The sequence below is a fragment of the Dipodomys ordii genome, unplaced genomic scaffold (assembly GCF_000151885.1).
Source record: "Dipodomys ordii isolate 6190 unplaced genomic scaffold, Dord_2.0 Scaffold1, whole genome shotgun sequence".
NCBI lineage: Eukaryota > Metazoa > Chordata > Mammalia > Rodentia > Heteromyidae > Dipodomys > Dipodomys ordii.
The window spans coordinates 62,972,078-62,985,020 of NW_012267217.1; the positions used below are offsets into that span (position 1 = coordinate 62,972,078).

At 40.3% G+C, this 12,943-nt stretch overlaps 1 protein-coding gene across 1 annotated transcript in view; it reads left to right on the forward strand.

Annotated features, from left to right (window-relative positions):
- Dis3l2 (DIS3 like 3'-5' exoribonuclease 2) overlaps positions 1 to 12,943 on the forward strand; it is a 356,978-nt gene that overhangs the window by 253,723 nt on the left and 90,312 nt on the right. The window contains exon 13 of the mRNA XM_013021392.1: positions 5,202 to 5,309. Within this exon, the coding sequence (XP_012876846.1) occupies positions 5,202 to 5,309 (108 nt within the window). The remainder of the gene's footprint in view (positions 1 to 5,201; positions 5,310 to 12,943) is intronic.

Sequence of the window (12,943 nt, forward strand, 5' to 3'; positions counted from 1 at the left end):
GAGCCACCTTCCCAGCCCCATGGATTTTTTTTTATACTTGTGTGAAGAATGATATTGGAATTTTTGATGGGGATTGCATTGATTGGTTTCAGGAAAATAGCCATTCTCATAATATTAATTCTTCTAATCCAAATACATGTGAGATCTTTTCATCTTCTAATTTCTTCTTTAATGTTTTGGTTTTTTTTTAGGGGGGGTCCGGTCGTGGGGCCTGAACTCTGGGCCTGGGCGCTGTCCTTCAGCTCTTCAGCTCAAGGCTAGTGCTCTACCACTTGAGCCACAGCACCACTTCCGGCTTTTTTAAATTTTTGCTTATGTGGTGCTGAGGAATTGAACCCAGGGCCTCAGGCATGCAAGGCAAGCGCTCTACCACTGAGCCACCTTCCCAGCCCCTCTTTCTTCAGTGTTTCAGAGTTTTCATTGTAGGGATTTTTCACTTCATTGGTTAGGATTACTTCTCTTTTAGTTTAATCTTTAGACTACTTTGACTACAATTGTATTCCCTATTTCTCAGGCTGTTTTATATTGGTATAGAAAAAGCTATTTTTGCTAAGTTTATATCCACTTACTTTGCTAGAAGTGTTAGCAGAACTATGAGTTTTCTGGTAGTGTCTTTCAAGTATATGAGTTTTTCAAGTATAGGATCATATCATCTGCCAAAAGACATTGTTTGAGGTCTTCCTTTTCTATTTGTCTTCCTTTTCTTTTTCTTGTATTATTGTTCTGGCTAAGTATTTTAGTATTCTTTAAATAAGAGTGGAGAGAGTGAACACATTGTCTTGTTCTTGTTTTTAGAAAGAAACTTATAGTCTTTCTGTACTTAGTATAAATAATGTTGTCTATATATAGTCTTTCTTATGTTAAGGTATGATCCTTACATTCCTAAATTTTTCAAAGCTTTTGTCATGAATGAATATACAATTTTATGAAAAGTTTTGCTTTCATATATTGAGAAAATCATGTAAATTTTTATTCCTGATTATATTTATTGCTTTCATTGACTGCATGTATTCAACCATCCTCGCATGCCTGGAATGAGAAGAACTTGATTTTTTAATGTGTTATTGAAGTCAGTTTGTAAGTATTTTATTGAATATGTTTGTATTTGTGTTCATCAGCAATATTGATTTAAAGTTTTTTCTCTTTTCCTTTTTTTTTTTTTTTTTTTGCTAGTAGTAGTGTTTTGAATTCAGAGCCTCAGGCTTACTTGACTTGCTTGCTAAACTGGTATTTACCACTTTAATTATGTCTTCAACCAATCTTTTTGCTGGTTATTTTGGGGATGGAGTCTTATGGATTTTTATGCCTGCACTGACTTCAAACTGCAGTTTTCTAGATCTCAGCTTCCTGTGTGGCTAGAATGACAGGCATGAGCTGCCAGTACTTGGCTATTTTTTTTTCTTTTTGTTATGTCCTTGTCCAGTTTGGTATCAAGATAATACTGGCTTCATTGAATAAAATTAGAAGTGCTTCTTAACCTTTCTATTTTGTGAAGCAGTTTGTGGCAGATTGGTGTTACTTCTCCTTTAAAGTTCTGAATCTATTTGGACCTGGACTTTTTTTCATTGGGCAATATTTTATTACTGCTTCAATTTCATTACTTTTTATAAGTCTGTTTGGATTGTTTATATTTTCTTGGTTTAATTTTGGTAGGTCATATCTGTCCAGAAATATATCCATTTCTTCTAAATTTTCCAGTTTTTTGGAATATAAGGTTCATTCTAATCATTCTCTGGATTTCAGTGATATCTATTATAACATCTCACTTTTCATCTCTAATTTTAATACCATTTTGCTACTGAGAAAAAACTAGACTCAGAATTGCTCTAACTTGACTGTAGTGGAAGTACTGGGCCCATAATTAAACCCTGGGTCTCAGGCATTAATATACTTGCTGCTGATGAGCTTTCACTGTCCTCAGTTGCTTCGACTGTGTTTTCTGGGTCTTTATTCAGAAAGTGTCAATTCCTTCCTGTAACATTTTCAGTGTATCTGCTTTTACCTAGAGGTCTTTGATCCATTTGGAATTGATTCTGGTGCAGGTGATATATAAGGATCTAACTTCAGTTTTCTACATGTGGTTAGCCAATTGTGCCAGCACCATTTGTTGAAGAAGCTGTCATTTTTCCATCCTGTTTTTTTTTGTTGTTGTTTTGTTTTTTGGCTCCCTTATCAAAGATTAGGTGGCCATAAGTCTGTGGGTTTGTTTCTTTCTGAGTCTTCAGTTCTATTCCATTGGTCCTCAGGCCTGTTCCTTGTGCCAGTACCAAGGTATTTTTATTACTACAGCTTTGTAGTAGAGTTTGAAGTTTTGTATTGATATTCCTCCATCACTATTCTTCCTGCTAAGGATTATTTTCACTATTCAGGGTCTTTTATATTCCATATGAATTTTTGGATTGCTTCTATTTCATTAAAGAATGAAGCTGAGATACTGATGGGTATTCCATTGAATTTGTTGATAGCCTTTGGCAGGTATTTCCATTTTTACAATGTTAATTCTCCCAATACAGGAGCATGGGAGGTTTTTCTACTTCTGTAGATAAACAAATCAAAGAAAGGTTGCTAAATGGGATTGCATTTAACTGCAGAGCTTCTGTATGGCAAAGGACATAGCAAGCAAGATAAATGGAAACCCACAGACTGGGTGAAGATCTTCATTAGCCATACAACAGACAAGGGCCTCATATCTAAAATATACTTAGAGCTTAAAAAAATAAATCCCCCGGGGCTGGGAAGGTGGCTCAGTGGTAGAGCGCTTGCCTTGCATGCCTGAGGCCCTGGGTTCGATTCCCCAGCACCACATAAGCAAAAAGAAAAAAAGCTGGAAGTGGCACTGTGGCTCAAGTGATAGAGCGCTAGCCTTGAGCTGAAGAGCTGAGGGACAGCGCCCAGGCCCAGAGTTCAGGCCCCACGACCAGACCCCAAAAAAAAAAAAAAAATCCCCTGGCTGGGAAGGTGGCTCAGTGGTAGAGCGCTTGTCTTGCACGCATGAGGCCCTGGGTTCGATTCCTCAATACCACATAAGCAGAAAAAGAAAGCCAAAAGTGGTGCTGTGGCTCAAGTGGTAGAGTGCTAGCCTTGAGCTGAAGAGCTGAGGGACAGCGCCCAGGCCCAGAGTTCAGGCCCCACGACTGGACAAAAAAAAAAAAAAATTAAATCCCCCAAAAACAAGTAGGCTAAAGACTTAAAGAGAGACATCTCTAAAGAGGAAATAAGAATGGCCAATAGATGCGAAGAAATGCTCAACATCTCTGGCCATAAAAGGAATGCAAATCAAAACAACACTGAGACTACACCTTACCCCAGAATGGCCATTGTCAGGAAATCTAATAACAACAGATGCTGGTGGGAATGTGGCCAAAGGGAATGCTACTATGTTATTGGTAAGACTGAAACTTGTTCTGATACTCTGGAAAGAAGTATGGAGGTTCCTCAAAAGACTAAACATAGAGCTCCCCTATGACCCAGCAAGGCCACACTAAAGCTACCAGCACAACCATGTTCGTTGCAGAATTATTTATTATAGCTAAGTATGGAACCAACCCAGATGCCCCTTAGTAGATTAATGGATCAAAAAGATGTGGTGTGTATACAGGTGAGTTCCATGCTTCTATCAGAAAGAATGACATTGTCTCATTCATCAGGAAATGGAAAGACTTGGAAAAAATTACATTATTACATTATAACTAGAATATGATATTCTTAATGAAGTTATTTTTTTCAGTTTTCATTTTCTGTACCCTTTGTCTTATATAAGTTTATCTGATAGGTGGAAGGGAAAGGGAATCACAGAAACATCAGGGAAAAGGATGATATAATTCAACAATGATACTCACTTGACACTATGTTGGAAATTAACCATACAACTTTGGGGAGGAGAGGGATGTAGGGATGAATAAGTGAGAAAAAATGAGGGAGGAGGTAACTGCTTAAAAAGAAATGTACTCATTACCTTACTTATGTAACTGTAACCCTTCTGTTTATCACCTTTACAATGAAGATAAACAGGGGCTGAGAAGGTGGCTCCAGTGGTAGAGTGCATGCCTTGCATGCATGAGGCCCTGGGTTCGATTCCCCAGCACCACATAAGCAAAAAGGAAAAAAAAGCCGGAAGTGGTGCTGTGGCTCAAGTGGTAGAGTGCTAGCCTTGAGCTGAAGAGCTGAGGGACAGTGCCCAGGCCCAGAGTTCAGGCCCCACGACCGGACCCAAAAAAAAAAACAATGAAGATAAACAAATATATTTTTTAAAGACCTTGTGTTTTATTCTCATAGTAATATTTTATTTGTTATTTTTCCAACATAATCTTTAGTAAATTATGATATAGTCTGTTACTAGATCAAATGATTGATTGATTTTACTTTGATGAGGCCCTGAAGAGTTTATATTTAGCTTTCGAGTTCTTAAGCTTGTAGTTTAACCAGAACGGTTTTATTCAGAGTGCAAGTAGTTCCTGAACAATGGGCTTCAGGCCCAATATACAAGACAGATTGGTTCCAGGACCTCTGTAGGTATCAGAATCCAGTGCAACTGTAGCCCCTTTGTAACATGGTGGAGTATTTGCATACAACCTTCACACATCCTCTTTTGGGGGGGGGGGATCCAGTCGTGGGGCCTGAACTCTGGGCCTGGGCGCTGTCCCACAGCTCTTCAGCTCAAGGCTAGCGCTCTACCACTTGAGCCACAGTGCCACTTCCGGCTTTTCTTATGTGGTGCTGAGGAATCGAACCCAGGGCCTCAGGCATGCAAGACAAGCGCTCTACCACTAAGCCACCTTCCCAGCCCCTCACAGATCCTCTTGAATACTTTAAATCTTCTTTAGATTACTTATTCTCCCTAACACAATATAAACAGTATATAAATAGCTGCCATGTTTTATTTTGCAATGGTAGATCAGAGATAGAGTATAGACAACAAAATTAGCTGTTGTTTCAACACAATAGTGTATTTCTTGTCTTTTGTTACAAGTCTCCCACTAACCAACTCCAGTTTCCTTGATAGTGGAGGTTCCTGGAAGAGCCTGAGACAGTGTGGTCTTACTGCAGATGGTTCTGGGAAGTAAGCTGCTGTCATCGTCCATTTGCTCTGGAAGAGCTAGTTTGGTCACCCCAAACTCTTGCCTCTAGTCTGCTCCTGAGCTGCCTGGCACAGATTCCTGTGGGTTAGACAAAGGTGTTCACCAGATATCCTCTGCTCACAGGTGGTCCCCATGCTTCCCAGGCTGCTATGTGAAGAGCTGTGTAGCCTGAACCCCATGACTGACAAGCTGACCTTCTCAGTGATCTGGACGCTGACCTCTAAGGGCAAGGTAACAATTTGCATACCAGCATTTTCTCAGGTTACTACCATCCCATTCTGTATGTTATAGTAAGCATCACTGTATGCCAGCCCTGGGCTGGAGTGCCATGTGGAAGAATATGGGAAGCCTGGGACAGAGCCACCAGGAAAGAAATGTAAGGCCCTGGCCTCTTAAAAGCCACCTGTTCCACTCAGGAGACAAAACTGACCCTATGTTTGGAGACAGTGGCTCCCCTCCCCCTTCCCCCCGTAGCCCACTGAAGGAGAAGGTGGAAGAAGCATGAGAGGGCAGGTGCAAGGGCAGGTGGTGGGTTGATCCAGTAGGGTAAGTGTCCTGAGAAGGCAGGAAGGAGAGAGAGAGCCAAACTGCAGTCACTAGAGAAGGGCCTGTGGGAGGAGAATACCTAGAAACCAGGATGTTTGTGTAGATAGGAGGCATCACACTTAGGAAAGTCTGAAATGGCAGGCACACATGGATTGAAGGTGTCATCTTAGAAATCAAGTACTGAAGGGTGTGCAGGATGGCTCCACCTCCCTGGTGAGTAAAACAGGGACTGGGGACATATGGACACTGGAGTGGAGAAGGTCAGCCTGCATTCCCTAGATAAAGGACAAAGAGGACAAAGATGGTGCAAGGAAAAACCAGTTCCCTCATCCCAAACAACTCTAAATAACCAGAAAAGGGTAGTGATTAAAGTAAACCATGGTACCTGCTCAGTTAACTGTTATGTAGTTACTAAAACTGATTACAAAGACCATGGAAGAACATGGGAAATATTTATGCTGTAATATTTAATGGTAGTAAAAAAGAGATATTTAATTATAAGAGGTTCCAAATAAAGATGGAGGATTGAATAACCACACTTACTTTCATTTTATCCCAAAACCTCACTAAAACAACAGTGAAGAGATTTTTTTTTTAAGACATAAACCCACAAGGACAAAGAGAGTGGGAGAGGAGACAACAGCAACAAAACTTTGGAAGCTGGGTAGCAGATGGATGAGTGGTAACTGACTTAGCAGTCCTGAGAAAGCTGAGTCCTCAGCCAGCCACAGAGGAAGCCAAGAAACAAAAAATTCAGGAACGGACAGCACCAGATAGTGCTTCTGCCTTCTCTGGAAGGCAGAGAGGGGTGGGTGAAAATGAGGCTGACATTATGTTAGTGAAAGTTTATCTTAAAAGATTGGCCCTGGCATAGCAGCATACCAGAGACGTGTTACCTAGACAAGACAAAGGAAGGGGTGTCTGAACTAGTGCACAGCACCTCACTTCTCACTTGGTGGTGTGGTTCCTCAGGGGCATTGAGTAAATGTTGGCATACTGGATGTTAGAGTCTCAACTCCAGAAATCTGCGAGCCAAGCCTATACCCTTTGAATCAAAAGATGGAAATATCTTTCTCTGAAGAATCTGAGTAGTGAAGAATACTTAATAACCTTAAGGATTGTCCGACCAAAAGCCAGCTCTGCTTCTCTACCAGTAAAACTTACAGACAATAAGCTCTTCCCACACATTCAGATCTTTTTAAAAATTTCATATACATGTACAAAGAGACTATGTTAGTGTCTAGGATGAAACAGGAAAACAAAGTAAGCTAATAGAAAAAGTCAACCCAGTACAAAACACACTCAACAGGGAAAGAAGCTTCCACTTATATTCTTTTAAAGTTATGTCCCAAGATCTAATTAAAAAACAAGTTGGAGGAGAAAAATGCTTTTAGAAAGGGGAAACAATACGAAAGAAATGAATAGAGATTCTGGTTGGAAGGTGAAGTTGAAAAACCATCCCAGGAAGAGGTAGAAAAGATAAGAAAATCTGAGAATCCTCCAAAATATCCAGTATCTGCATAGGCATTCCAGAAATAACAAAGAAAAGAAAGGGAAGCAGTGATAAAATAATTCTAAGGAGGTTTTTACGTGGCAGTTTATTGTCTGCATAGTGTTAGAGACTTATCATCTCCAAGATACAGCATGATAGAACTCCAGAACACTGGAGACAAGAAAAGAACCTACCTGTTTCTTTTTTTTTTTTTTGTCAGTCGTGGGGCTTGAACTCTGGGCCTGGGCACTGTCCCTCAGCTCTTCAGCTCAAGGCGAGCACTCTACCACTTGAGCTACAGCGCCACTTCTGGTTTTCTGGTGGTTTATTGGAGATAGGAGTCTCACAGTCTCTCCTGCCCGGGCTGGCTTTGAACCGCGATCCTCAGATCTCAGCCTCCTGAGTAGCTAGGATTACAGGCGTGAGCCACCAGCGCCCGGCTAGAACCTACCGGTTTCTGAGGAGGAGTGGGAAGTCACAAGAACTAGGTGAAGCAGAATAACTCCAGACTTTTCTACCACAACCTTAAAAGCCGAATGACAACGATGATGGATATGAGCTCCAAAAAATTCTTTACCCAATGAAGCTGTCAATAAACTGAGGATATTTTTAGACATGCAGATCTTGTAAATAAAGTGCCTCTTCCACACTCATTCTCAGGAAGCTGTTCGAGGATGGGCTTTACCAAATAAAGAAGCAAATCAAGAAAGAAGGAGCCACATATAGTGGCATGTTTTTCATCCCAGCACTTAGGAGGCTAAGGCAGGAGGATGGTAGAGTTTGGGTCCAATCTCTTTGGCAGCAAAGTAGGATGCAGTCTCAGAAAGAAAGGATTGAGAGGGAAAGAGGGATCTAGGAAACACATAAATCAGCAAAGAGAAGAAAAGAAAGAGTTAGCACACTTTCTGTCAAGGGCCAGAGAGTAAATATTTCCACAGCCACAGTCTTGGTGACAGCTACTAAAGTCTCCCTTTACAGCCAAAAAGCAGAGGGTATATAAACAAAGCAACATGGCTGTATGCCAGTAAAACTTTATTTAAAAACAAGTGAAAAGTTGGATTTGGCCCTCAGTTTGCTGACAGCTGCCCTGAATGATGGGGATGGCAGCTCTGTGCAGCCTCACAGAGCAGCAGGCCCCACAGGAGTGGGTCAGTAGGCTCTAAGAAAGAAGTTTGAGAAAATGAAATAGTTAAAATATTTGTGTTTGAATTTCTTGGGAGATGATTTATACCAACAGGTAACAAACACTTTTATCTCAGGACCCATTACAGAAAAAAACTTAGTGAGGACCTCAAAGATTTGTTGTTGTTGTTGTTGTTTATGTAGATTATCACTGTTTACCCTATTGGAAATTAAGTGATAAAAATTTCAAATGTCTATCTCAATTAAGAAACTGAAAATCCATTATGGCTTAATATAAATAACATTTTATGAAACATTAGTACATTTTCCACAACAAAAAAATGAGACAAACTTTGGGTGTTTAGTCTGTCTGTCTATCTGTCTGTCTGTCTGTCTGTGCTAGTTCCCGAGCTTGAACTCAGGGCCTAAACACAGTTCCTAAGCTTTTTTGCTCAAGGCTAGCACTCTGTCTCTTGAGCCATAGCTTTACTTCTTGGCTTTTTGCTGGTTAATTAAAGATAAGAGTCTCTTGGATGGCCTTATGTTGGGCTGCAATTCTCAGATCTTGGCCTCCTGAGTAGATAGGATTACAGGCATGAGCCAGTGTTCCTGACTCCAGCTTGTTTTATATTTTCACAAATCTTTTGAATGTTATTCTTAGAGAAAACAGTAAGCTAAATTTTCATGCATGCTTCTGTATCAGGCTGTTGGAATAAGTTGTTTTGTTGAGATATATGAAGGAAATTCAACTTTAGATGGTTGAAAAAATGGAGCATTTTAGGCCAGGTACACTAAGACACATCTGTAATACCAGTTACTCAGAGGGGAGGATTATGGTATGAGGCCAGCCCCAAGAAAAAGTTAAGGAAATCCAGTCACAATAAGTCAACCATACATGGTGGTTCACACCTGAAATTCGAGCTATACCAAAGACTGTAGGTAGGAGGATCATAGTCTGAGACTAACCTGTGTTAAAAATAAGAAATCCTAAATGAAAAAGAGCTAAAGCGGAACAGAAGAGCTAGGGGCATGACTGAAGGGGTAGAGCTCTTGTCTAGCAAGCCTGGGTCTATCTGAGTTCAACCCCCAGTACTGCCAAAGAGAAGAGGAAAATGTTAATAACTTTTTCAGAAAAATGTAGTAGAATTCAAATTCAAATGTAGTAGAATTCAAAAAATGTAGAAAAATTCAACAACAACAACAAAAATGCTTAAAGTTATTTGCAGTCTAGAACTTGAAACTGTATCTATTATGTACTGAATTGGTATCCTCCCCAAGTTCCTGTAGTAACCCCAAGTATGCTATATTTAGAGTGAGCCTACAGGAGATAATTAAGAATGCAGGAAGTCATAGAGTGGGGCACTGATAAAATAAGATTAGCATTCATAAAAGTTAAGACTACAGGAGTTTACTTTTTCTTCCTCCACCAAGTGAAAACACAACCTGATGGCAGCTTTCTGTCTGTAACATGAAGAAAGCCCTCGCTGAGAACTAAATTGGTTGGTCCCTTGATCTTGAACTTCTGGCCTCCAGAATGGTGTGAAAACATTTTTTTGTTGTTTAAGCCACTCAGTCTGATATTTTGTTCTGTAGCCCTAGCAGATTAGCATTGTTACCAATTGAACTTTACTAAGTTATATAAAAATCCATTGATGTCTGTTATACTGTGAATAGATCGTTTACCCAGTCACAATTTAGACATAAATCATTTAAAAAGTATTGACCTATTTTGCTGATCATCTATCAAAATGTACACGTTTCATTACATAATAAAAAAAGTCATGTTTGTTGCCATTCTTACCAGCCAACACTTAGTATTAGGAAACTATTAAGTATTAGTACTAACCATTAAACTTCTTGTCAGATACAGTATTTCTACTGTTACAATCTTTGTAAAAAGCTTAGTGTTTGCAATTAGCAATAATCAATGCCCGTACTTTTCCTTAACATCCAGCAACCAATTCTAAAGAACTACAATTGTGTGTTAGTTGTTTCTTCAGTGAAAATGGTGTTCCATAGAAAGCCATGGGTTCAGCCTACTGCCCAAATGGTTATATATAGGTAACTCAAAATAGCTGTGATCCCTCTGCCTCTGACTGAAGCAACAAAATAATCAAGGATTGAGAAGAGAAAATAAAATGAATTTTACTCATCTACCAAGAACATTCTCAATGAACCTAGCCAGTGTGTGGTGTGAAGAATATAACAACTCCTAGGGCTGGGAAGGTGGCTCAGTGGTAGAGCGCTTGCCTTGCATGCATGAGGCCCTGGGTTCCATTCCTCAGCACTACATAAGCAAAAAGAAGAAAGCCAGAAGTGGCACTGTGGCTCAAGTGGTAGCGTGCTAGCCTTGAGCTGAAGAGCTGAGGGACAGCGCCCAGGCCCAGAGTTCAGGCCCCATGACCAGACCCAAAAAAAAAAAAAAAAGGATATAACAACTCCTGACTTCCATGTAGGCAGAACAGTTTCCCCACCAGTGCTTCTGGACAACCAGCATCAATGTCAGCTCATGGGACAGGCCATACTGGGCCAGGAGATTCTTCCAAAGGCAGCTTTGGTTATGAGGGCCCCACACATCTGGGCCATACTTTGAAAATCACTGTTTGAGATAGTTGGTAGAAAATTTGAGGTGAGTTAATATACATAGTACTAGAAAAATTAAACAGACCAAAGAGAGGTAAGTGGGTATCACAGTGGAAATAAGAAGTTATAAAGGAAGCCGGGCACCAGTGACTCACGCCTGTAATCCTAGCTACTCAGGAGGCTGAGATCTGAGGATCGCAGTTCACAGCCAGCCCAGGCAAGAAAGTCTGTGAAACTCTTATCTCCAGTAAACCACCAGAAAACTGGAAGTGGCTCAAGTGGTAGAACGCTCGCCTTGAGCTGAGGGACAGTGCTCAGGCCCAGAGTTCAAGCCCCATGACTGACAAAGAAGAAAAAAGAAATTGTAAAGGAAAGCTATTGACAGTATTTACATCACCTCAGGAGTATATTGAACATGTGGGGCTGATGGGTAGAACGTACTGTTTTGGGAGGATGGGCTGTGGTGGAGGTGAGGGTACAGGTAGGCGGTGGAGTGTGTGCAAAGCAAAGTCTCTGCCTCTGTAGCGAAAAGTTTGTGAATAAAACCTAAAAGATCAAGGCATAACCATTGAGAAGGTTATATAAAAATATGGAAGCTAATCAAAGTGTTATCCCATGGGAAGACAGGAGGAAAGGGACAGAGAGCTGCGGTTTTTCATAACAAGCCTTTAAAACTGTTTGAATATCGGAACTTTATGTTTTAATTTGAAAAAAAATAGACATTCAGTAAACAAAACAGCCCAGTAAACCTACTGTCCTATATCCCAGACTCAACTACTGTTGAAGACTTTGTTCTTTGCTAATGCTATGGTATTTTAAAACAAACCACAGACATGTCATTTCACTCATGTGTATTTTGATCTGTGACTGAAAAACCTGGGCTTTTTCTTATGTAACATCAGTATACTTAGCACACCAAACAATGTCATGTTGCCATCTAAAATCTAGTTCATAATTCATTTACTTGATCAATTACAATTGATTTATCCAAATTAGGATTTTAAAAATGTTACACAGATTACATTCAGTTTTTACAGCTCCTAAATATCTGGTAAAGGTGGGTTTTTGGGGTTTGTTTTTTCTTTGAGATTTAAGAGGCCAGCATTATCCGAAATACAGAGAAGAAATTATGAGTACAGTATGCCAGCACTTACTCTGGTGGGGGTGGAAGCAAGCATGGGGAAAATGAATGGAAAAAGACCAGAAGGAAATAAAACAGAATGCCAACAGTGGTTGTGTTTGAGTAGTAAACCTATGAGTAATTTTTTCTACTTTTCTTAATTTTCTAATGTTTTCTTGAAAACATGTATAACTTTTATATTCATATAAATGCTTATTTTTGCAAAAGTTTGACTAAATAGAAAACAAAAGCCCATAGAAGGAACTAAATTGAGTCAATAGAAAAGAACGTTATGAATTATGGCTGCTAGAGTCAGACCCAAGAAATAAAAAGCTGCCTGATCTAATGAGCTTCTAAAATACGAGGGTCATAAAAGAAGCACTAGAAAGTAGCAAACTCTTGACACTCAGCAGACTTTTTGGGTTTCTGCTGGAGGCAGTGTCTATGTCCAGGCTTTCTGCTGTCCATGAGGGGTTGAAGGGCAGATGTGAAGGAGGTGCAAGTACAGGAAGGATACTGGGCTGCTGTCCAGACCTTACCAAATAGGAAGTAGAAGGGCTTGTGTTAGGGACAGAGTTGTGCAGCAGCGTTCCCTAACCACACTCCTTGTACTGTGGTTATCCAAATACCCAGCCCAGGGACCACATGTGAGATAGACCAATTGGTCAGTCCTGGGATGTGGTGACAAACGAGGATCTCTTAAACCACAGTTAAGATGCCTGAAATGAAAGGTCAGATTCCACATGCATGTCCAAGGGATGCTTATTCAAGACACAGGACAGAAAGCCTTTGCTAAGCAAGAGGAGTACAAAGTTTGAAGCCAGATGGCAGCTGAGGATGCCAGAAAAGGCTTCGTGGGGTGAGGAACAGTGCTGTGTCAAGAACCTGAATGAGCCATATATCAGTGGCTCATGCCTATCATCCTAGCTACTCAGGAGGCTGACATCTGAAGATCAAAATGAAGCCATCCTGGGCAGACAAATCTGAGAGACTTTTTTTTTT